The sequence below is a fragment of the Capricornis sumatraensis genome, chromosome 4, assembly GCF_032405125.1.
Source record: "Capricornis sumatraensis isolate serow.1 chromosome 4, serow.2, whole genome shotgun sequence".
In the NCBI taxonomy this organism is placed as follows: domain Eukaryota; kingdom Metazoa; phylum Chordata; class Mammalia; order Artiodactyla; family Bovidae; genus Capricornis; species Capricornis sumatraensis.
The window spans coordinates 156,754,953-156,780,953 of NC_091072.1; the positions used below are offsets into that span (position 1 = coordinate 156,754,953).

At 46.5% G+C, this 26,001-nt stretch overlaps 1 protein-coding gene across 1 annotated transcript; it reads right to left on the minus strand.

The window, feature by feature from the left end:
* Positions 1 to 1,615: 1,615 nt before the first annotated feature.
* On the minus strand, positions 1,616 to 11,893 carry SNU13 (small nuclear ribonucleoprotein 13). The gene is made up of 3 exons (XM_068971599.1): positions 11,785 to 11,893; positions 3,699 to 3,819; positions 1,616 to 2,781 (listed from the first exon to the last, which is right to left on the minus strand). Exons 1-3 carry the CDS (start codon positions 11,785 to 11,787, stop codon positions 2,519 to 2,521), a joined length of 387 nt encoding a protein of 128 aa, XP_068827700.1. The 5' UTR covers positions 11,788 to 11,893; the 3' UTR covers positions 1,616 to 2,518.
* Between the last annotated feature and the right edge of the window lie 14,108 nt (positions 11,894 to 26,001).

Below are 26,001 nucleotides of genomic sequence, written 5' to 3' on the forward strand. Positions count from 1 at the left end.
AGAAAACATGTAAATGGACAAAGTGCTCAAAAGGCACAAACTTACCGAATTTCTTAAGACTGCAAACATGCTTCAGTCCAGCAGGTGGTGGTGATGCACGGCCACTGAGCAAAAATGGCCTGCGCGTGCACGCCACAAACGTGGCGCCGAGAGCGCGCGGGGATGGGAGGAACGGGGAGGTGCCCCTGCCTGAGTGGCAGTCCGCAGAGGCAGGTGGGGGCGGGGCTGCTGGAGAGAACCGCTGCGTCTGTGCACGTGTGTATATGCCTCCAGGCCGAATGCAGAGGGGACATCTCTTTTAATGTCTTATTAAAAGGGTAGAAGCAAAGCAGGACCATGAAATCTGGGAGAGCCTGGTCATCCACTTCTCCGTTGCCTTCAAACAAAATTCCAGCCTCAAGTCCGTTTGAGAGGGAAACACACACCTATTATAATGGACCAGGAGCTATGACGACTATCCAGCCTTTCCGGTTTGATCCCAAACCATCCCTGAGTGTGTAATCTTCATTGTAACTGACTGTATCACACATGAAAGCCAGTCTTGCCTGAGGTTTACTCTGGACACTCATGCAGCTGGGACCTTCTCACCTGTAGGCCCTGCCAGCACTTCCGCATTCTTCATCACTAGAGCAATTCTGACATGATCATATTGCTACTTTTTATTTTTTGGCTGCACTGGGTCTTCGTTGCTGCTTAAGGGCTTTCTCTAGTGGCCATGCTGGGGGGCTACTCTCTAATTGTGGTGCACAGGCTTCTCGTGGTGGCTTCTCTTGTTGGCCAAGCACGGGCTTTAGAACACGCAGGCTCAGTAGTTGTGCAAGGGTTTACTACCCCCTGCCTCATGGTGAAGGAAATGGCAACCCACTCCAGTATTCTTGCCTGGAGAATCCCATGGACAGAGGAGCCTGGCAGGCTACAGTCCACAGGGTTGCAGAGTCAGACATGACTTAGCGACACCACCACCACCGCCGCCACCTGCCTTGTGCAATGTGGGATCCCTAGCGGATCAGAGATCGAACTTGTACCCCTGCATTAGCAGGTGGAGTCTTAACCACTGGATCACCAGGAAATTCCAGAGGTTGGATTACTTCATCCCCCTTCACCCCTAAATTATTTCAGTCTTTTACGGTATGACACATAAAGATACATATGCTGGAGTGAGCCCAAGAAGATTACTAGCCCAGTAGGAACAGAACAGGTTTTAGCACAACAGGGTAGTTTTAGCTTCCCTAGGAACCCACTGCTGGAGAGGTTACATTCTAGTGGGTAAAGGCCAGGTTTGCTGCTAAACATTCTACATTCTAAGCATACAGGGAAGGCTCCTATAGGAAAAGATTATCCAACCAAAAATATCAACAGTGCTGAAGTTGAGAAATCCTCTTCCAGAGTGACAGCGACACCTCAATGATTAAGTCTGAATATTCTGAACCGCCAGAAGTCATCTGGAAGTGACTACGGCTTTTGCACAGCTTCCTGGTGAAAACTGAGAAACTACGAGAAACTATTAACCACTCTAATGCTTCAATCAAGTATCAGCTGGACACCTACCAAGAATCACACTTTCTTTAAACTGGGATATGAATGTATGTATTCTTTATTAGGATGCTCACAAGAATGACACATTAGCACTGTCCTTCTGGTGGGACAGAGAATACACATCTGACCCACATCATAGCAGGAGACAGGCCCGGGGAACGGCTCTCAGAGCTGGTACAAGGGTCCACTGAAGAAACTGCCATTCAGCAAAGCGAGGATGCTTCCTGGATTCCACCATCTCTGCTGCAGCTTCCAGTCAGTCCTCCGTGATGGGCCCAGAATCCTCCATTCCAGAACCTCCTGCCGTGCCTTCAAGACCTAGGTCAAGTGGCCCATGTCTCACCCACCCGGGTGCCTCTGGAATTTGGCAGCATGTCTCTTTGGTATGCTGCTGCCCCGCCACCCTCGGGGCAAAGGTGGGAGCTGGGGGGGAATACATTACCAAAAGCAAACAGCAGGGTACATCAGCAACCGACACTTTGGGCATACACCCAACCACCTCACAGAACACATGCTTCCTCCCCAAATGACACATTACGCCCTGCAGAGCAAAGGAAACCCCTCGATGATTCAGATACGTGTGCAACGATCCTGTACGCCGGGAACGAGGGGTACAAGCAGACAGTTATGCCATCATGCCCTGCACAGTAGGAAGCAGGCACCTGAAAGCTGCAACCAATTCTCTATCTCGGCTCTTCCCTGCCTTTAAGTGGTGTTATCCAGCCTGTTCCACCTGTTCTGGGCATTAGTTCATTTTCTAAAAGGGAGGATAAGATGGCAGAGAGGAAGGGGAGTTAGGGGAGGAGCTGACAACCTGTAAAACAAGACCACAATACAAAAATGCAAAAACCAAACTGAGCATTAAAATACTTTATAACAACAGAAGGTATCTGGAAGCACTACGTGCTAACAGACAATACGACACATAACTCGGGGTGGGGGTGCAGAGGAGTCAGCTGGGAGTGCGGCTGAGGCCACCAGTTTAGACCAAGAGCCTTTCGATGGACTGCTGGATGGACTGGATCTGCTGCTTCAGTTGTGAGCCCTCTTTGATGGTGACGGAGCAGGCGATGACAGGCCTGGAGACCCCGCAGGCTCGCCCCAGAGCCTGCTTGGAGCGCACGAACACATAGGGCACGTTCTTGTCCTCACACAGCAGCGGGAGGTGCAGGATGATCTCCAAGGGCTCCGCATCTGCAGCCATCACGATGAACTCAGAGATGCCTCTGTTGAGGGTTTTGGTGGCTGCGGAGAGAAGGACATGAAGTCAACAGGTGATGGGGGCTGGGGCAGGGAAGGCACAACAAAGCAATTTCCAAGGAAAAGAAAACAGGTGCAAGAAAAATGGGCAGAAATGTCCAGGACTAGGCAATCCTCTGTCCCACAGTGGCCCTGGGAGGAGATAGGGAGCCAAGCATCAAATCTCCAATGCCTTCCTCAAACTCTACATCAAACCCGTCAGTTCTGTCAAAATGCACTCTAAATCCTAAAAAGAGCCCTTCTGTTCCTGTCCTCTGCCACCACACTCCCCGAGCTTCACCAGCAGGAAGCAGTGCAGTGCGGCACTTCTCCAGCCCCGTGACCAAGGATCAGGAGTCCCCATCCTGATCTGCCAGGATCAATACTTCGGAAAGCTCACACCACGCGCAACTCACCAAGCAAGCTCAACACCCCTCAGCACTGTTCAAGTCCTTATCATCTTATTTAACTTACACTTTTATTTCTGGCTGTTCCGGTCTTCCTTGCTGCTTGGGCTTTTCTCTAGTTGTGGGAAGCAGGGGCTACTCTCTTAGTGGTGGTGTGCGGGCTTCTCACTGCAGTGCCTTCTCTTGCTGAGCAGCACAGGCTCAACAGTCGTGGCACAAGGCTTAGATGCTCAGCTGCGTGTGGGATCTTCCCAGACCAGGGTTCTAACTGTGTCTCCTGCATTGGTGAGTGGATTCTTTACCACTGAGCTACCAGTGAAACCCCCTCAAATGCTTATCCGTGACTGCTTATCTCTGTGACCCAGTGCTAGCCCGCAGGCCACACACGCTGCTGCTCCCCATGGTGGGCCTAATCAAAAGCACCCAGCCCTCTTTCCACCTTGGAAATCTAGGCCAGACCCCAGACAGGGACGGTGCTGTTAACACTCCTCTCGGACCATCCTCTGGTTGCCTTACCCTCATTGGCTCCTTTTCGAAGCTGCTTGTAGTTACATGACTGCTGAACAAGGTCCAGTAGTTTCTTGGTGAGGTGGGCATCTGCAAGAGGGTAGGCCTTTGGATTGACGTCAGCCTCGGTCTGTTGCAGGGAAATCAAAGCACGAGTCAAACTGAACCCGAAGTTGTTCCAGACAAGTCACAAAGAACTTCAACCAAAAACTGAGAGGGACAATATGGAGCTTCCCTACTTCCCCTCCCCCAAACACACACATTTAATTTATTTACTGAATCTAAACAAGTATAATTTATAGAAACCCAGCACAAAGTTCTATTTCCTTTATATTTGAATCTTCAGTTTTCAGTAAGAATCCTGGTTTCCAAAACATCAAAGTATTTTCTCATTTATTCTACCCTGCAATTCACATAAAATAGTTTCAGAGTTGCTATACCAATACTACCTCCATCAACTATAAACCCACTGAGGTCAAAATTTCCTTTTAATCTCACAATATATCCAACTAAAACCATCCAGTCAGAATACTATATTCAAAAGTTATTCAAACTATATTTTACCTTATGGCTATCAATCTGATATACAATGAAGGTTCCTTTGGAGTAACAGGCAAATTTGGCCTTGGAATGCAGAACGAAACAGGGCAAAGACTAATAGCGTTTTGCCAAGAAAATGCACTGGTCATAGCAAACACCCTCTTCCAACAACACAAGAGAATACTACACATGGACATCACCAGATGGTCAACGCCAAAATCAGACTGATCATATTCTTTGCAGCCAAAGATGGAGAAGCTCTATACAGTCAACAAAAACAAGACCAGGAGCTGACTGTGGCTCAGATCATGAACTCCTTATTACCAAAGTCAGACTCAAATTGAAGAAAGTAGGGAAAACCGCTAGACCATTCAGGTATGACCTAAATCAAATCCCTTATGATTATACAGTGGAAGTGAGAAACAGATTTAAGGGCCTAGATCTGATAGACAGAGTGCCTGATGAACTATGGAATGAGGTTCGGGACTTTGTACAGGAGACAGGGAGCAAGACCATCCCCATGGAAAAGAAATGCAAAAAAGCAAAATGGCTGTCTGGGGAGGCCTTACAAATAGCAGTGAAAAGAAAGGTGAAAAGCAAAGGAGAAAAGGAAAGATATAAGCATCTGAATGCAGAGTTCCAAAGAATAGCAAGAAGAGATAAGAAAGCCTTCTTCAGTGATCAATGCAAAGACATAGAGGAAAAGAACAGAATGGGAAAGACTAGAGATCTCTTCAAGAAAATTAGATACCAAGGGAACATTTCATGCAAAGATGGGCTCGATAAAGGACAGAAATGGTCTGGACCTAACGGAAGCAGAAGATATTAAGAAGAGGTGGCAAGAATAAACAGAAGAACTGTACAAAAAAGATCTTCACGACCCGGATAATCACGATGGTGTGATCACTCATCTAGAGCCAGACATATTGGAATGTGAAGTCAAGTGGGCCTTAGAAAGCATCACTACGAGCAAAGCTAGTGGAGGTGATGGAATTCCAGTTGAGCTATTTCGAATCCTGAGAGATGATGCTGTGAAAGTGCTGCACTCAACACGCCAGCAAATTTGGAAAACTCAGCAGTGGCCACAGGACCGGAAAAGGTCAGTTTTCATTCCAATCCCAAAGAAAGGCAATGCCAAAGAATGCTCAAACTACCACACAATTGCACTCATCTCACATGCTAGTAAAGTAATGCTCAAAATTCTCCAAGCCAGGCTTCAGCAATACATGAACCGTGAACTTCCTGATGTTCAAGCTGGTTTTAGAAAAGGCAGAGGAACCAGAGATCAAATTGCCAACATCCGCTGGATCATGGAAAAAGCAAGAGAGTTCCAGAAAAACATCTATTTCTGCTTTATTGACTATGCCAAAGCCTTTGACTGTGTGGATCACAATAAGCTGTGGAAAATTCTTCAAGAGATGGGAATACCAGACCACCTGACCTGCCTCTTGAGAAATCTGTATGCAGGTCAGGAAGCAACAGTTAGAACTGGACATGGAACAACAGACTGGTTCCAAATAGGAAAAGGAGTGCGTCAAGGCTGTATATTGTCACCCTGCTTATTTAACTTACATGCAGAGTACATCATGAGAAACGCTGGACTGGAAGAAACACAAGCTGGAATCAAGATTGCCAGGAGAAATATCAATAACCTCAGATATGCAGATGACACCACCCTTATGGCAGAAAGTGAAGAGGAACTAAAAAGCCTCTTGATGAAAGTGAAAGAGGAGAGTGAAAAAGTTGGCTTAAAGCTCAACATTCAGAAAACGGAGATCATGGCATCCAGTCCCATCACTTCATGGGAAATAGATGGGGAAACAGTGGAAACAGTGTCAGACTTTATTTTGGGGGGCTCCAAAATCACTGCAGATGGTGACTGCAGCCATGAAATTAAAAGACACTTACTCCTTGGAAGAAAAGTTATAATTAACGTAGACAGCATATTCAAAAGCAGAGACATTACTTTGTTGACTAAGGCCCATCTAGTCAAGGCTATGGTTTTTCCAGTAGTCATGTATGGATGTGAGAGTTGGACTGTGCAGAAGGCTGAGCGCAGAAGAATTGATGCTTTTGAACTGTGGTGTTGGAGAAGACTCTTGAGAGTCCCTTGGACTGCAAGGAGATCCAGCCAGTCCATTCTGAAGGAGATCAGCCCTGGGATTTCTTTGGAAGGAATGATGCTAAAGCTGAAACTCCAGGCAGGACGAGAAGGGGACCACAGAGGATGAGATGGCTGGATGGCATCACTGACTCGATGGACGTGAGTCTGAGTGAACTCTGGGAGTTGGTGATGGACAGGGAGGCCTGGCATGCTGAGATTCATGGGGTTGCAAAGAGTTGGACACGACTGAGCGACTAAACTGAACTGCAGCAACCAGGAGAAGGCAATGGCAACCCACTCCAGTCCTCTTGCCTGGAAAATCCCATAGACCGAGGAGCCTTGTAGGCTGCAGTCCATGGGGTCGCACAGACTTGGACACGACTCAAGCGACTTAGCAGCAGCGGCAACGAAGGGAGAATACTATATATTTGATATTAACGAATTATTAAATTTGGGGGTATTGTAGTGGCATCGAAGTTGTTGAAATTTCTCATTTTACAGACGCATGCTGTAATACCTATAGATAAAATGTAACCCCATTGGATCCGTTGCAAAATAACACATATAAAACAAACTCAGTGGTGCCTCGCCTATTCCGTTTCTCCTACCCTATTTTCACCTCTCGACTTTTTTTTTTTTATTAATTTCTCATTTGCTTTCCCTGTGATTCTTTTTACAAATATGTATTTTATTATATACATAACCTGGATGCAGCCCACATTACCATTCCTGAGCACCGAGCAGTTTGCCAGCAGTGATGTGGTCTAACCCTGGGTTTGGAAGCTGGAGTGCGGCATGCAGCTTGTGGCATGCGGTGACCCATGGGCGATGGCCCAGTGGATATACTCACCATGTTGAGTCTGCCTTGAACGTCTCCTGCCTGATCCCCCAAGAGCTTGGAAGCGACCCCCCAACCCACCGCTGCAGAGGAACTAGAAGTGAAGTCAGCGGAAGTGACGTCGAGAACCCACTCGGACCCGGAAGCCTGGTCCCACACACCAACACAACGCACTGGGTCAATCTGTCATGGTACCAGGGTGATGAGAAATTAGAGGAAGTTCGAGACTTCCCTGGTGGCTCAGATGGTTAAGCGTCTGTCTACAATGAGGGAGACCCGGGTTCGATCCCTGGGTCGGGAAGATCCCCTGGAGAAGGAAATGAGAATCCACTCCAGTACTATTGCCTGGAAAATCCCATGGACAGAGGAGCCTGGTAGGCTACAGTCCATGGGGTCGGAAAGAGTCAGACATGACTAAGCGACTTCACTTTCGACATGTTTCATTAAGTGGGAAAGATCTCTAATTATTTGCTCTTCTTCATACAGCCAGGTGGCTCAGTGGTGAAGAATCCGCCTGCAATGCAGGAGACTCAAGAGATGCGGGTTCAATCCCTGGGTCAGGAAGATCCCTTGGAGGAGGAAATGGCAAGCCACTCTAGTATTCTTGCTTGGAAAATCCCATGGACAGAGGAGCCTGGTGGGCTATATACTTCTTTGTTAGAGTCCGACATGGCCAAGCGACTAACAGCGACTGAGCACGCACATACATTCTCTAATTAGCTTTTTCAAATTCTACCAAAAAAAAAAAAGAAAGAAAGAAAAAGAAAAAGCCTGCTGGGATAGCATTGATTTGTAGATTTAAAGTAATCCCAATTAGGATAAAACACCTTTAAGATACAGAATCTGTCAAACCAGTTAAGCATATATATTTACTTAACTCTTTAGTGCTTTTAAATAAAGCTTTATAATTTCTCCAAAAGCCTTAGTATCTTTTAGATTTACTCAGATATTTCAGCTTAAGAAAATTCACCCTATTCCTTAATATTTTAAGAACTTTTATAAATGAATTGTCACTGAATTCTATCATATTTTTTGTATGAGATGGATGAGTTAAGACTTTTCTCCTTTACTCTTAAAGTTTTTCTAGTGTTGGTTGCACAAGGTTGTAAATATAAGAACAACCACTGAGTTATACACTTATTTTTTTTCTACTACACACTTGTTTTTAAAATTGATGCAAAACTGACCTATGATATTATGTTAGTTCCAGGCACACAACATTGTTATTTGATATTTCTATACAAACTGATCACCACTGACTCACATACTAAAGAGCGGAACTTTATGGTATGAAATTATCTCAATAAAGCTATTGTTTAAAGTAGGTGTAGTGGCTCAGATGCCACAATGCAGGAGGCCAGGGTTCAATCCCTGGGTCAGCAAGATCGCTTGGAGAATGGGATGGCTACCCACTCTAGTATTCTTGCCTGGAGAATTCCATGGACAGAGGAGGCTGGTGGACCGAAGTCCATGGAGTTTCAAGAGTCAGACAGGACTCAGCAACTTACACTTAAAATTTTTCCATGTTAAAAAAGTTTTAGTTAGAAAAACAAAACTTTAGTTTTTCTTACTGAATTATAATTAACATAGAATATTAACTTTGTTTCTTTACTATTATTCAGCCCTCCTACTTCTACGTTAATTCGTTTTGACTCTGTTTTTTTCAGGTATTTGTTCCTCTAAGTTTCTATATTTATAGATATCACATTGCTCATATTTTCTTGATTAATCTCATCAGAGGGGACTTTTCAAATACTCTTCTGATTCTGTCCACCTTACAATAAGATATATTTTCTATTTCAGTAATTTCTGCTTTTCTTTCATGTTATTTTGTCCTTTTGATCTTTTCCTAGCTTTTTAGTGGCCCCCCCCATCTTAGGTTCCAATACTTTAGTTGTACCCTACATACTCTGATATTTGGTATTTCCATTATTGTTCAGTTCTGTTTTCAAATTTCCCTTATTATTTTCAATTTGACCCATGAGTTCTTTACATCTTCTTTACACTTTGTTTCTATGTCATCTGCATTTTAGTTGAGAGAATATGGTCTACATTATTATCAATCTTTATCTTCTATAATTGACGGGTGCAGTATTCACTGGTTTCACTACCACCACTAGATCCACGTTTATTCATAGTGTTATTCACATCTTCTATTTCCATACTGATGTTCTGGCTTCACAATCAATTAAATGCTACATAACTGCATATCTATTTCTTCTTGTAATTATGTCATCCTCATTTTACTTGTACTTTCTTTCCTTCGAGTGTCGTGTACCCACCCCACCCGCCCCCGCCATTTTCCACTCTAGTGATTTGGAGTTATCTTTATTTTTTTGATGGCTACTGAGAAATCACAACTTATGTTTTTAACTCATCAAAATCTAACGCTCACCAATAACGTCACAATTAACCGCTTCTTAAACAGTTAAGTTCCCAGAAACACTTTAATTCCTATCACTCCTCATAAATATACTTTTTAAAATGCCAAGATATTTTTACTGTAGCTTCCAATCACCCATCTCTGGGAACTAGGACTCTCATCTCTTAATAAACATCAAAGGCATAAAAGGGGAAGACTTCAGGAGATCCACTATGATCATCGGTCCCAACACTTCATGGCAAACAAATGGGGAAACAATGGAAACAGTGACAGACTATTTTCTTGGGCTCCAAAATCACTGCAGATGGTGACTGCAACCATCAAATTAAAAGACGCTTGCTCCTTGGAAGAAACTGAAGTGAGTCACTCAGTTGTGTTCAACTCTTTGTGATCCCGTACAGTCCATGGAATTCTCTAGGCCAGAATACTGGAGTGGGTAGTCTTTCCCTTCTCCAGGGAATCTTCCCAACCCAGGTCTCCTGCATTGTAGGCAGATTCTGAAAAGCTATGACCAACCTAGACAGCATATTAAAAAGCAGAGACATTACTTTGTCAACAAACGTCTGTCTAGTCAAAGCTATGGTTTCTCCAGTAGTCATGTATGGATGTGAGAGTTGGACCATAAAGAAGGCTGAGCCCCGAGGAATCAATGCTTTTGAACTGTGGTGTTGGAGAAGGCTCTTGAGAGTCCCTTGGACTGCAAGGAGATCAAACCAGTCAATCCTAAAGGAATCAGTCCTGAATATTCATTGGAAGGACCAATGCTGAAATCCAATACTTTGGCCACCAGATGCAAAGAACTGACTCACTGGAAAAGACCCTGGTGCTGGGAAAGATTGAAGGCAGGAGGAGAAGGGGACAACAGAGGATGAGATGGTTGGATGGCATCACCAACTGGATGGATAAGAGTTTGAGCAAGCTCTGGAAGTTGGTGATGGACAGGGAAGCCTGGCCTGTTGCAAGTCCATAGGGTAGCAAAGAGCTGGATACGGCTGAGCTACTGAACTGAACTGAAAGAGGAGTCACTTTCTTGGTTTAATAAAAGTCAACAACAACAACAACAACAAAAGTTCCACTCAATTTTAAAGCCAAACCACCGACCTTATAAATAGCAACTGAAAGTTGCTTAGGGTGTATTTATTCACCTTTTAATTTTTCCAAGGGTTAATTAAATGAGTGAATGAATGAAATCTTACTGCTAGACAACTTTAACCCGTAGCTTGATGTCTTTGTTCTCCTCATACACCAGACAGCCAAAACCTGCAAGTTTTGATTTTACAACAAATACTGAACGCTCACTCTCTCCATACCAGGCGCAAAGGCAATTAAATGTATTATTAAACTGAGACCACCTGATTCCAAAACTATTCAAGGAACTCCGAAAAATGACCACTAGTTTAGAAGGTTCAAGTTCTAGACTCAGCAAATACCAACCTCAAAATGGGGGTGGAGCAGCAGGGAAGATATCCATTGGGACCCAAGAACCGTTAAAAGGATTAAACCTCATTATGAAAGTCGAATTGTTTTTGCAAACTCTTCCCTCCTTACTAAGTGCCGACCAAAACTAAGTACCAAGGCACACGATCTGATTAAAAAGTTGAGACCATCAAGAGTTTTAGAGGATCCTCGCACGTGGTGCTCCCAGGACTTTTGATTTCTGAGGTTACCGCCTCGCAGGAGGAATCTTTCCTGCATTCCAGGATGGGGTTCCCTCCAAACGCCAAAGGCCCCTTTAATCCCTGGCACACGTAACTTGCGACAGGCACTAGGCGCAGACCCAAGGAGATATCCTTCTCCTGAACCTCAGCATTGGGAAAGTGGAGCTGGGGAGGTTGATCCAAACCCAGGGTTCCACATCATCCTCTAGCGACCCCTCCAAAAGAAATATAAAACCAATAAAATCAAAATTTCTCATTCGACTTTCTACTCTGTCCCACGTGGGTTGGTCCCTTTCTCCCAGGCCAGGCTATGCCCTCTCTCCGCTCACCAGAGGCCTTCGGCCAGGAGCACTAACTGCTGACAGACGCTCCATCACAGAATCCGGGACTCATCTCTAGCGTTCTAACCTCGGATCGGGAGAAAAGACAGTGCTTGGGGTTACTCGGCCGTCCGAGCTCGAACCCCTCACCGAGCCGGCGAGACCGCGCATGTTCTAAGCCGACAAGCTAGTGAGAGAACAGAACCCCGAGTCTCCCACTTCCTGGCTCTTCAACCAGGCGCACGCACTCACCATAGCTGCGGTTCAGTGGTACCGTCCCTCCTCAAGAAGCACAGGCGACCTCAGAAAAGAACTTTCCGCCGAGAAAAGTCGCAGGGAAGAAGTGGAAATGGCCGCTCGCGGCCGGAAGCGGAAATGACGTTGGAAAGAGGGCGGCTCTCCCCTTAAAGGACACCAGCGCGGAACGACTTAAGTTCTGGGGGCGGGACCGCCTTTGCCGTAGTTTTAGTGTCGTTCTGTTACCGGTTATTGGCAGGAACAGTGAGTTCAATATCCAAAATATAACACACCAAAACAAAGAATTTTAATGGTGTCATTCCATTGCTAGTTTATTTTGTAGCACATTTATGTGATTTTAATATTTTTTAACTCTACGTGGTAGTAAAGGAATGGTATGGAGATAGTAATTGATAATCCTAAATGTTTTCCTTCATATTCAGATATCTTTGTTAAATTTTCTGGTGAAGTGTGGAGTCCACCAGAAGTGGAATCCACCGAGTAGGGAATTCAGTGGAGTAGGGAATTCTTCTTCCGGTTTGGGGATGGAGGTTGAGTTTCTGGCAGGTTGGGTTTGGAGATGTCTAGGACAACCCACTTTCTTCCTGCCCAGCATGCTGCTTTTTCCCTGCGCTGCTCCGAAGTTCCGCTATTTAAAGCTAGACTCATGCTTCATCACCTGTAAGAGGGCCTCCTGGATCCCTCACCACCTCCAAAAAGTTCTCCTGGATCTTTACTAGCCCTTACTCGTGTCTCTTCCCAAGACACGAGGCATGTCTTGGGACCATTTGGATCTAGCCAAAAGTAGACCGTAAGGGGTCAGTTCCAGGTATTTCGTTTAGAAACCTAGAAGTAGAGATCCATCAGGGCACTTGGGACTGATGAAGTGCAGCTCTTTAACTTCACAGATACTGAGGCCCCCAGAGTGGGTACGTTGCTTGTCCAAAGTCACCTAATGACACAATGGCAGAAGCCAGAACCCGACCCTGGGATTTTTGGCTTTCAGCTTGGGTTACTTCCATCACATCTGGTTACTATGCTTGAAAAGCCAGCTGGATGGATTTGAAGTGGCTCCGGGGTTGAACTTTTATTACATGAAAAATCCCATCAGACTTCATCCATGAAGTCTGACATCCACAAATCTATGACTTGTCAAATAATAAAATTTGTCTCCAAATTAAGAAATTCCCACTGATGACTCCTGTTAAAGAGGAGAACCTGTGACTTGAACCCTGCTCCTCATCTTCCTTGGATGCAGTTTTATATTTCCATGTTTGTTTGTTTTTAATATTTATTTGGCTGCACCAGGTCTTGGTCAGGGCTTTCCTTGTGGCTCAGCTGGTAAAAAAATCGGCCTGAAATGCAGGAGACTTGGATTTGATCCCTGGGTTGGGAAGATCCCCTGGAGAAGGGAAAGGCTACCCACTCCAGTATTCTGGCCTGGAGAATTCCACGGACTGTATAGTCCATGGGGTTGCAAAGAGTCGGACATGACTAGCGACTTTCACTTCACTTCAGGTCTTAGTTGTGGTATGCGGGATCTTCAGTTGTAACATTCGAGATCTAGTTCGCTGACCAGGGATCAGCCCGGCAGTACCCCTCTCCCCCTATGTTGGGAATACAGAGTCTTAGCCATTGGACTACCTGGGAAGTCCCCATATTTGCATATTAATTGAACCTATCAACTACCGCTGGAGAAGAGTCTTGAGAGTCCTTAGTCTCAATCCTAAAAGAAATCAGTCCTGAATATTCACTGGAAGGACTGATGATGAAGCTGAAGCTCCAATACTTTGGCCACCTGACTCATTGAAAAAGACCCTAATGCTGGGAAAGATTAAAGGCAGGAGGAGAAGGGGACGACAGAGGATGAGATGGTTGGATGGCAACCATCCATTCGATGGACATGAGTTTGAGCAAACTCTGGGAGACAGCAAACGACAGGGAAGCCTCACGTGCTGCAGTCCATGGGTCAAAGAGTCAGACACGACCGAGCGACTAAACAACAACAATCAGCTACCACTGTTGGGGGATGTATTATTCCTATTTATAGTCATAGGTGTCATTATCATTTGTTTTTTTGATGTCTTGCTTTATCACAATTTCAAGTGGTTATTTGGCCTACCTGGCATCTTGAACCATTATATCCCAGATCTCCTAGTAATGACTGATAGGAGCTTGGTGTTTTTATGACTATGAGTAGCGAGACAGTAAACTCTACCTAATTAATTCTGTTTCCCAACTGTATAAAATCAACTCATTTTCCATGTTCTCATAGGACTAGCCCACCCTTTCGTAGTTTGCTCTTTCCCTTACTAGTAAGTTAGTAAATGTTAACATATACTCAGAATCAGTTTGTCTGAGAAATTCGTCTTTTACCATGGTTCTGTGCTTAAAACCCTAAATGCTTGCCATGGCTTACGAGGCCTCTCTTCACTGGTTCTCCCCTTCTCATCCTCATGTTGCAGCTTCACCTTCTTTCTCTACCTTCTTCACCCTCCACCTTCTTTCTCTACCCTAAGCACACCCCAGTCTCCCCAAGCCCATCCTTAACCCTCTATCAGAAGTGATGTGCTGTGCTCTTCTGCTCAGCTGACTTGTGTTCATCGCCTCTTCAGTGAAGACTCCTCGATCACCCAGACTAGGTAATTGCCCCTGCTGGATGGACCCAGAAGCTCCTGCAGTTCCCTCTGTAGCCCTCATTGACTCTGTCTTTATTCAGTGTTTGCCTTTCCAAACACACAGAGTGCTTTATGACAGCAGGGCTTGAAGCTGCCTTGGACACTTTGGATACCTATCTTTTGCCACTGTGTCTGATCCAAAGGGCGTTCTTCTTTCACTTAGGGATCTTTGGTGACAAACAAGCTGAAAGGAATTTGGAAAAAAACTCTGTAATGGTCAAACTTAGGTCACACCTCCACTCCTTAGCTGTCCTGAGCCTGTGAAAAAGAATCAGCTATAACCTAGGGTAACTTTTAGCCTTTTCCAGAGGTCATGTATGGATGTGAGAGTGGGATTATAAAGAAAGCTGAGCGCCAAAGAATTGATGCTTTTGAACTATAGTGCTGGAGAAGACTCTTGAGAGTCCCTTGGACTGCAAGGAGATCCAACCAGTCCATCCTAAAGGAGACCAGTCCTGGGTGTTCATTGGAAGGACTGATGCTGAGGCTGAAACTCCAATACTTTGGCCACCTCATGCCAAGAGTTGACTCATTGGAAAAGACCCTGATGCTGGGAGGGATTGGGGACAGGAGGAGAAGAGGATGACAGAGGATGAGATGGCTGGATGGCATCACCGCCTGAATGCACATGAGTTTGGGTGAACTCCAGGAGTTGGTGATGGACAGGGAGGCCTGGTGTGCTGCGATTCACGGGGTCGCAAAGAGTTGGACACGACTGAGTGACTGAACTGAGTGTTTAGCCAAGATGCATTGTGTGGTATATTGGGATTTTCTTGTGTCTTTTTAAACTTCATTTATTTATTTATGGCTGTGCTGGGTCTTCATTACTGCACTTGGGCTTTCTCTAGTCGTGGCGAGCAGGAAGCTACTCTCTAGTTGCAGTGTGCAGGCTTCTCATTGCGGTGACCTGTCTTGTTGCAGAGCATGGCCTCTGGGGCATGTGGGCTTCAGTAGTTGCAGTGTAAGAGCTTAGTTGCCCCATGACATGTGAAATCTTCCCAGACCATGGATTGTGGAATCAGTGTCTCCTGCCTTGGCAGGCAGATTCCTAACCACTGGACTATGAGGGAAGTCCTGGGGCCTTAGAATAGAGAGATACTTTCCAAATGGCTGGTAAATAGGTGACACCCTTCTGCTGTAACCCCAGGGACCACTTTTGTGTGTACATGCTCACTTATGTCTGATTCTTTGTAACTCCCTGGACTGTAGTCCATCAGGTTCCTCTGTCCATGTGATTTTCCAGGCAAGGATTCTGGAGTGGGTTGCTATTTCCTCCTCCAGGGGATATTCCCAACCCAGGGATCAAACTCTCATCTCTTGGGTCTCCTGCGTTGATAGGCAGATTCTTTACAACGGCACCATCTGGGAAGCCCCAGGGACGACTTACAACCTAGAAATTAAGGAGTTAAGGCCTGGCCCATTCTGATTGGCTGATGACCCTGCCTGCTCTGTTATTCAATATTTTGAACATAACCTTTGGGTGAAAGTCTTCAGGATAGCATTTATATTCCTATCAACACTGATCCTGAGTTGGGAAAGTAATCCCCCAACAAAAAAATCAGGATATGCTGGGTTGTTAAACAGGAACACACATGTTCGTTAGGGTGTTCATTAAGTGTTTGGTATTGGATACCTGAAGGACAAATGGATGAAAGTATCCCATAGGAAGAAAGAAATCCAACAGACTGCAGTTTCCATCCCTCCATCAACATGGGGGGAACATAATCTCTTCACTCCAGAGGGCAAGGTGTTTAAGTTCTTCTTCCTCTTAATTCCTTTTGGGCCGTTCCCCAGTGTTGTCCTCATCTATACTGTGGACATATAAGCCAGCTCTGATGTCACGTGCAGCAGCTGGAGCTAAGGCCGCAGCTTCAGAAGCCTTTGTGAGGTGGCCTTAGTGACAGCGGTTCTGTGAGGCAGGGGCTACCCCGCCCCGCAGTGGCTAGGTCAGCCATATCAGCCCTGCCCTCCACCTCCAGAACACCACCTGCCTGACCTAAACCGTGTCATGTTGCTGCCCCTCCTGGGCGCCTGTGCTGTCGTGGGGCCGTTCTGGGGTCCTGAGTGGGAGCCAGTGTGGGGCCTGGTCTCTGAGGATCGCAGCTGCAGGGACCCTCGGTGCTGTGGCAACCTGCTTGTCCTCTGCCTCTTTCTGATCTGGCAGGTCCGGCACTACTGGCATCAGGTCACCAGGACCCACCGCAGCATGAGGAAGTTCATCAAGGTGAGGGGGTCCCACCCACCTCTTTCCCTCCACACCATGATTGTGTCAGTCATTTGTTACAGGGACCCTGTTCTATGCCCTGTGTACCGGAGGTGGATTCAGACTGAACTCTGATGAACTCAGAAAGAGCATTTTCTTGCCTCAAAGCCAGAAGTCACCCTGGACTTCTCTCTCCCTCATGCCACGTTTTCAATCCACCTGCAAGTCCTATGGGCTTTACTTGCAAACCATAGCTCAAATCTGATCATTCCTCAAACCCTCACCACATCCTTTTGCACTATAGGTACCACCTTCTGCCTGGTTCCTGCCTCCTCTCTCACCCAACCATGGAGCTCAGTGCTCCATGCAGCCAAGAGAATGAACTTCTGTCTCTTTTTAAAATTTTTCATCCAAGGATAATACATACATACAGATTATAAGGGTGTATTTTATTTTTTTAAATTTTATTTATTTTAAAAATTTATCATCTCAACTATTTAATATACATATGTATATTTTGTATACTTATATGTACATATGTTGTATATTTATTTATTTGGGGCTGCACTGTGTCTTAGTTGTGGCATGCAGAATCTTTCACTGTGGTGTGCAGTCTCTTCATTGTGGTGATTGGTTTTCTCTCTAGTTGCGATGCCCGGGCTCAAGAGCCCCCAGGCTCAGTAGTTGTGACAAGCAGGCTTAGTTGCCCTGCGGCATGTGGGAATCTTAGTTTCCCCAACCAGGGATCAAACCTGAGTCCCCTGCATTGGAAGGTGGATTCTTAACCACTGGACCACTAAGGAAGTCCCAGATTATAAGTGAATTTTTGCAAACTGAACACATCCAGGTGCAGCATTAGATTAAGAAAACAGACCACTACCAGCAGCTCAGAAGCTTGCAGACACCACTCTGCTGATTTCTAAAAGCATTAGACTGGTTTTGCCCATATGGCATCATGCAGTAAATATTCCTTTGCACCTGGTTTAGGCCTAACATTATGTTCATGAGAAAGAACAAACTTTTAAAAACAGATCATAACACTTTGCCACTCAAGACTTTGCAACAACTCATGGATATACTTCCAGTCAAACTCAGAACAAAATCTAACTCCTAACCACAACTCCAAGGCTTGGAATAATCTGTTCCGCATTTCTCTCTGACCTCATCTCTTCGTGCTGTCTTCCTCACTCACTCGTTCCATTCTGACCACACGGCCTCCTAGCTGTTCTTATACAAACGACCCTGTTCCATCTTCAGGGCCTTTGCATGAATGTCTCCTCACCTACAAGGTTCTTTCTTCAGATGTCACTTGGTTTGTCCCTTGCTTCATTCAGGTCTCCAGTCAAACATCACTGCCTCTAAGAGGATTCTCTGACAAAAGGCGCTAACCCCATCCCCACTCTAGCTTTTATCTCCTTTAGAACACTTTTTGATACCTAACATCATGTTGTATACTTTGGTTATTGTGTTTCCAAGTCTGGAAGACAGCTCCCAACAAAGACTTTCTGTCTTGTGCATGCTGGTACACCCAGCACCTAGAACAGTGTGTGACCTGGAATAAACTCTCTATCTTTCTTTCTTGAGTATTCTCTTTTCTATAAGTTTAATTAGTTAATTAACTTTGCTATGCTGGGTCTTGGTTGCTGCATGAGGACTTAGGAGTGGGGATTAATCTCTCGTTGCGTTGTGTGGGCTTCTCATTGTGGTGGCTTGTTTTGTTTCAGAGCACAGGCTCTAGGCACACGGGCTTCAGAAGATGTGGTGCCCAGGCTCAGTTTCAGCCCGTGGGCTCTACAGCACAGGCTCAGCAGTTGTAGCGTAACAGTTTAGCTGTTCCTGTGGCATGTGGGATCTTCCCAGACCAGGGATCGAAGCCACATCCTCCGCACTGGCAGGCAGATCCCTATCCACGGTACCACCAGGGAAGTGTAAATGAACAGTTTCTTGAATGACTATTTTCCTTAAGTGACTGCCCATTTCCTGAACCCCAGCATCCTCATCTGGATAGTGAGGATTACAGCCCTGATCTGTGAGGATTAGATGAGATAAAGTAAATACAAAGATTTTTACTTCTCTGTTCTTACCTACAGATGCCACCGCAGAAGTGGGCAGTGCCCTCCATGAGACATGACACTTGTTTCAGGCTGACCCCTGAATTCTTTCTCAGTCCTGGCAAGTTCAGGGGCCTGGATGCTCGTGCCCAACAACGGGCCCAAAGAAAGAGCAGGGAATACTGGAGGAGCCTCGAGGAATCATGGACCCAGTATCTGCTCTCTTGTCAGCACCCAAGTCACGCTTTACTGTGGGATGCCTACACCTCTTCTGATCACATCTTTTGTACCACCTCCTTTCCAAGCACCAATATGCTACCTTGGGACAGTTCTTGGGAAGCATGGCAGGTACCCTGGTGTTGTAGTGATGATCAGACTCACCTGATTTGCAAGCCACGGCCCCCTGCCCTGGACAGGTGCCAAAGGATGGAGCAGCTGTTGGCCCATCCCCAGGAAGAACTGGCACCACTGGAGCATATTGTCAGCATGAGATGCCACCCCACATCCATGACCCCTCTCCCAAACCTCCCTTCAGTCCAGAGCTTGCCGTTTTGTTCCAGAGAGTTCCTACCGGTTCCTTCCAACCAACGAGTGGGAATGTCCATGTGGAAATCCTGGGGCTGCCCACAAGAGGCCTGCACACCAGGAACAGAAAACCAGACACTAAGTAGAAAGGCTAGTAGACAGACCCAGGCTCCAGGGTGGGCAAACCAGAGAGAGAGCAGAGGGGATAATGCTTGGGAAATTCAGGTATCTGGAAGGCAACTGCCAATAAACTTTGGGCTGGAGGACATGGCAGAGGGTAAGGTCCTGGACTGGGGCAGCCGGAGACTAGTAATAAGTAAGGCTGTTGGTGAGATCTTGACACCATGGTGGGAGAAGCAGGACCAGGTGCAAGCTGAAAGTAGAGCTGAAATTCAAGAACTATGGAAGAAAAGTCCGGGGGAGGCTGGAGGTGAGAATCTTCCTGAAACCCAGGCATGTAGAAGAGAGAAAGTAGAACAGTTAAGATGTAAAATTGATGCAGAGACCCAAACACAAATGTGGGAAACTCAGGATAGGAAAAGGGATAAGGATGCTATAGAGACCCAGTCTTTTGAGAACAAGAAGGAGGCCAGAGGAGAGGATGAAGGGAACAGTGAGGCCCAAGTGTTGAGGAAGCAAGGCCAAACTGGAAGTGAGAATGGTGAGGATACCCAGCTCAGAGGGTGGGGAAAACAAGAGCAGATTACAGGTGATACTAGTATAGAAATTCAGGCGGAAGAGAGGAGAAAAGAAGACCAGGGTGGAGGTGAGAATGCTATGCAAATCCAGATATCTGGGAAGGAGAACTTGGGAGAAGTGAAAAATGAGGATGGCATAGAGACCCAGGCCCTGGGGTGGGGAAAGCAGGAATGTGTTCAAAATGAGAATGTTACAGAAATCCAGACACCAGGGTGGGAGAAGCAGGATCAAGATGGAAGTGAGAAAGCTGGGAAGGTCCAAGTATGTAGGGCAGAGATCCAGAAACAACTAAGACATGAACTTCAAGTGGGGTGGAGTAATCAAGGTGTAAAAAGAGGGGGTGATGCTGGGGAAAGCCAGATATCTAGAAGGAACAGCCTCAGGGAGATAAGAGAGGAGGATTGGGTAGTGATCCGGGCACAATATTGGGGAGACCAGAAACCAGTATCACGTGAAATTGACAGAGAATTCAAGACACCATGTTGGGGGAGTGAGGACCAGATTGGAGGTGAACATAGAGCAGAAATTCAGGCACTGGAGAAGAGAGGCCAGAGAAAGGACAGAGATGAAGATGATACAAACATCCTGGCACCAGAGGCAGAGAACCAGAGACAATTAAGAGGTGTAACTCAGGTAGAGACTCATCCATCAGGGATGAGGAACCAAGAGCAGTTTGGAGATGAGACTAGTACAGATATCCAGGCAACGGGGATGAAAAACCTGAGAGAGGTTAAAGGTGAAGATAGTAAGGAGACTCAGGAACTTAGGGAAGAAAACCAGTACCAGTTAAACAGTGAAATTAATGGAAATATTCACATACCAAAGTGGAAGAATCAGGAACACATTAGAAGCAATGATGGTAAAAATACCCAGGCATCTGAGGCAGAGAACTGGGGAGAAGTAGCAAGTAAAACTGATGTAGAAACTAATTCAGCAGAATGGAAGAAAGAGGGGCAGGCTGGAGGCGAGAATGGTGCAGAAATTCAAGCTCCAGAAAAGAGAAACCAGAGAGAAGCTGGAGGTGAGGATGGTAGAGAGACCTGGACACCTGGAGAAGAAAGCCAGAGTCAGCTGAGAGATGACACGGATGAAAAGACTCATTTGTCAGACAGGAAGAACCACGAGCAGATGGGAGGTGAGAATGAAACAGAAATTCAGACACCAGAGAAGACAGACGAGAGAGAACCTGGAGCTGACGATGGTGTAGAAACCCAGAGACTTGAGAGAGAGAATGAAAGACAATTCGATGGTGAAACTGGATTGAGCCACTCACCAGGGGGAAGAAACTGGGAGCAGACTAGAGGAATGGACAAGCCAGAAAATCCAACATCAGAGAAAAAGAGCCAGAGAGAGGTTGGAAGCAAGGATGGTAGAAATATTCAGAGACTTGGGGGAGGGAAGCAGAGACTGTTAAAAAGTAAGGTTAATGAAAACATCTGTTCACTAGAGTGGAAGAACCAGGAACAGATTGGAGGTGAGAATGGTGCAGAAATTCAAATACAAGGGAAGAGTAACCTGAGAGGGATCACAGGTGATGATGGTAAAGAGACCCAGGCTCATGGTGGAGATTATCAGGGAGAGTTAAGAAGTGAAACTGATGGAGAGATCCAGATACAAGGGCAAGGAAACCAGAACACGGGTGGAGAGGAGGGTGCTGCGGAAACCGGGGATGTAGGGAGCCAGAGAAAGTGCAGAGCTGAGGATGCTGGAAGGCTTCGAGTGCCAAGGCAAGGAAACAAAGGGCAGGTCAGAGGAAAGGATGCTGCTGAAGGCCCTCTCCAAGTTGACTGTTCTGGCGGTGACGGGCCCCCAGCCCTCACTGGCTCTGACTATGGAGCCATGGCCGTAGATCAGGAACAGGCTGTGGCCGCTGCTCCCCATCCTGAGCTGAAGGCTCTCCCTGACCAGAACGAACTCTTCCTGCTCGTCAGTGCAGACGGGGAGCATTTGACCAGCCAGAGCACGGCCACTGCTGGGAAGCCAAGAGTCGATGTCATTCCAGCTTCCCGCCAAGCCAGACCTAAACCCCAGAGAAGCCGACAAAGGGACAGAAGAGTGGATCCAGGGAAGGCCGCTGACCAGACTGGACAGCTCCGGAACCCACAGTCTTTGGCTGCTCCCCTGGGCTTGCCTTCTGCCTGCCCCTCTGTCTCATGTGGCCACGCCCCCCAAGCCGCCACAGCTCCATCGGGTGGTCCCACTGCCCTCACTGTCCTGCCCAAGTGGCCAGTCCTCAAGAAGAGTCAGCGACAGCTCCTGGAGTCCCTTATGCGGCGGAAGATCGCCCACCTGAAGTGGGGCCTCCCCCGGCGGATCCTGGAGTCCTACACGCACTTTAATGTCTTAGGACCACGCCCACTGCCTCTTGCTGGGCAGCGGCTCCCTGGTTGCACAGAGGGTTCTTTACCACTGGCCTGTGAGTTGCAGGGGCAGCAGGAAAGTGAGGCCCAGGGCTCCAGGCCAGGCCTTAAGTCCCAGAAGTTTCGGCCTCACGAAGGGAAAAGCTCAAAACCTACACAGGCCAGAGCTCTAGAGAAGCCTACCCGGTCCGAGTCGGAGCCAATGGGCAGTTCTATCCCTCCTGTAAAGCCTAAGAGAGTCAGACCACCAGGGGGCGCCAGAGAACCACAGGATGTCCAGAAAGAGGCTGCTCCCAGGGCGGAGCTCACGGCTTCCAGGAACCCCAGGCCTGCTGCAGAATCTAGCAGCGGGTGGGACCAAGAAAGGGTCCAAGAACCTTCCAGTGAGAACAGCAGGGGGAGAAAGATGGTCAGGCCGGGGATCTCCCGGATGGCAGAGAGGGCTTCCCGCAGAGTGAGGATCTCATACCCCAGGGCAGGCTACGACCACTGGAGGAGGGAACACACATCTCAGAAGCCCCTCAGAAACCGGTGTCAGCAGCCCTCACACAGAAGAGGAAGCCTGGAACCTGAGGAATGCAGAGGGGCTGGGCAGCAGCCCTCCTCCTGTTCCACAGACACCTTCAGCTTCAAAAGGAGTCTCCACTCTGCTGTGGCAAGGCTGAGCATGACCTTTCTGAACAAGAGCTCCCGGTTGCCACACTTGGCCAGGGCCCAGCACTCAGCCCCCAACTTGAGTGTGAGAGGTCCTGGTCCTATGCCGCTTCCCAGAGTGAGTGCCTCACATGCCAGGGAGGGCAGCATCAGAGTCCACACTTCTCTGAAGAGGGACCTTCAGCTACCAGGTCACTGCGGTGCTGGGGCTCCTCTTCTCAAGAGAGAAGAACTGGAGGAAATTGAGAACCCACATGGGGCTCTATGGAATCCACCAGCCCCCAGAAAGTCTGGTTTGATAAAATATTTGAGGGGTTTTCTGCTCCAGCATGGCTTTGGGAAGTAGGCTGAGGGCACAGAGTCTTCAAAACACATCGAGAGAAGGCATGAGAGTGGCCTGCTAACCCCTAAGGGGGATGATAAAATAACCACTAATAAAATTGGTTATTTAAGCCCTGTGAGGGTTCTGATTTCTTTGATGCATGTTTTATAAGTGCCTCTTTTGGGGATGGGATACCATATGGGTGGGATAGTTGCTCTATGGTTTTGAAGGTTTGGGGAATGTGGGTCAGCCCACATTCAGTTCAGTTCAGTTCAGTCACTCAGTCGTGTCCGACTCTTTGCGACCCCATGAATCGCACCACGCCAGGCCTCCCTGTCCATCACCATCTCCCGGAGTTCACTCAGACTCACGTCCATCGAGTCCATGATGCCATCCAGCCATCTCATCCTTGGTCGTCCCCTTCTCCTCCTGCCCCCAATCCCTCCCACCATCAGAGTCTTTTCCAATGAGTCAACTCTTCACATGAGGTGGCCAAAGTACTGGAGCTTCAGCTTTAGCATCATTCCTTCCAAAGAAATCCCAGGGCTGATCTCCTTCAGAATGGACTGGTTGGATCTCCTTGCAGTCCAAGGGACTCTCAAGAGTCTTCTCCAACACCACAGTTCAAAAGCATCAGTTCTTCAGCACTCAGCCTTCACAGTCCAACTCTCACATCTATACATGACCACAGGAAAAACCATAGCCTTGACTAGATGGATCTTAGTCGGCAAAGTAATGTCTCTGCTTTTGAATATGCTATCTAGGTTGGTCATAACTTTTCTTCCAAGGAGTAAGCATCTTTTAATTTCATGGCTGCAGTCACCATCTGCAGTGATTTTGGAGCCCCCCAAAATAAAGTCTGACACTTTCCACTGTTTCCCCATCTATTTCCCATGAAGTGATGGGACCGGATGCCATGATCTTCGTTTTCTGAATGTTGAGCTTTAAGTCAACTTTTTCTCTCTCCTCTTTCACTTTCATCAAGAGGCTTTTTAGTTCCTCTTCACTTTCTGCCATAAGGGTGGTGTCATCCGCATATCTGAGGTGATTGATATTTCTCCCGGCAATCTTGATTCCAGCTTGTGTTTCTTCCAGTCCAGCGTTTCTCATGATATACTCTGCATATAAGCAGGGTGACAATATACAGCCTTAATGTACTTGATGTACTCCTTTTCCTATTTGGAACCAGTCTGTTGTTTCATGTCCAGTTCTAACTGTTGCTTCCTGACCTGCATACAGATTTCTCAAGAGGCAGGTCAGGTGGTCTGGTATTCCCATCTCTTTCAGAATTTTCCACAGCTTATTGTGATCCAGCGGATGTTGGCAATTTGATCTCTGGTTCCTCTGCCTTTTCTAAAACCAGCTTGAACATCTGGAAGTTCACGGTTCACGTATTGCTGAAGCCTGGCTTGGAGAATTTTGAGCATTACTTTACTAGCATGTGAGATGAGTGCAATTGTGCGGTAGTTTGAGCATTCTTTGGCATTGCCTTTCTTTGGGATTGGAATGAAAACTGACCTTTTCCAGTCCTGTGGCCACTGCTGAGTTTTCCAAATTTGCTGGCATATTGAGTGCAGCACTTTCACAGTATCATCTTTCAGGATTTGAAATACCTCAACTGGAATTCCATCACCTCCACTGGCTTTGTTTGTAGTGATGCTTTCTAAGGCCCACTTGACTTCACATTCCAAGATGTCTGGCTCTAGATTAGTGATCACATCATCATGATTATCTGGGTCGTGAAGATCTTTTTTGTACAGTTCTTCCATGTATTCTTGCCACCTCTTCTTAATATCTTCTGCTTCTGTTAGGTCCATACCATTTCTGTCCTTTATCGAGCCCATCTTTGCATGAAATGTTCCCATGGTATCTCTAATTTTCTTGAAGAGATCTCTAGTCTTTCCCATTCTGTTGTTTTCCTCTATTTCTTTGCACTGATCACTGAAGAAGGCTTTCTTATCTCTTCTTGCTATTCTTTGGAATTCTGCATTCAGATGCTTATATCTTTCCTTTTCTCCTTTGCTTTTCGCCTTTCTTCTTTTCATAGCTATTTGTAAGGCCTCCTCAGACAGCCATTGTGCTTTTTTGCATTTCTTTTCCATGGGGATGGTCTTGATCCCTGTCTCCTGTACAACGTCACGAACCTCCGTCCATAGTTCATCAGGCACTTTATCAGATCTAGGCCCTTAAATCTATTTCTCACTTCCACTGTATAATCATAAGGGATTTGATTTAGATCATACCTGAATGGTCTAGCGGTTTTCCCTACTTTCTTCAATTTAAGTCTGAATTTAGTAATAAGGAGTTCATGATCCGAGCCACTGTCAGCTCCTGGTCTTGTTTTTGTTGACTGTATAGAGCTTCTCCATCTTTGGCTGCATAGAATATAATCAATCTGATTTCGGTGTTGACCATCTGGTGATGTTCATGTGCAGAGTCTTCTCTTGTGTTGTTGGAAGAGGGCATTTGTTATGACCAGTACATTTTCTTGGCAAAACTCTATTAGTCTTTGCCCTGCTTCATTCCACATTCCAAGGCCAAATTTGCCTGTTACTCCAAGTGTTTCTTGACTTCCTACTTTTGCATTCCAGTCCCCTATAATGAAAAGGACATCTTTTTTGGGTGTTAGTTCTAAAAGGTCTTGTAGGTCTTCATAAAACCGTTCAACTTCAACTTCTTCAGCGTTACTGGTTGGGGCATAGACTTGGATAACTGTGATATTGAATGATTTGCCTTGGAG

Excerpts from the sequence above, each read along its gene's own strand:
- SNU13 (XM_068971599.1), bottom strand. Across the intron at positions 2,782-3,698 it reads TCGAAAAGGAGCCAATGAGG|CCACCAAAACCCTCAACAGA; the intron begins GTAAGGCAACCA and ends TTCTCTCCGCAG.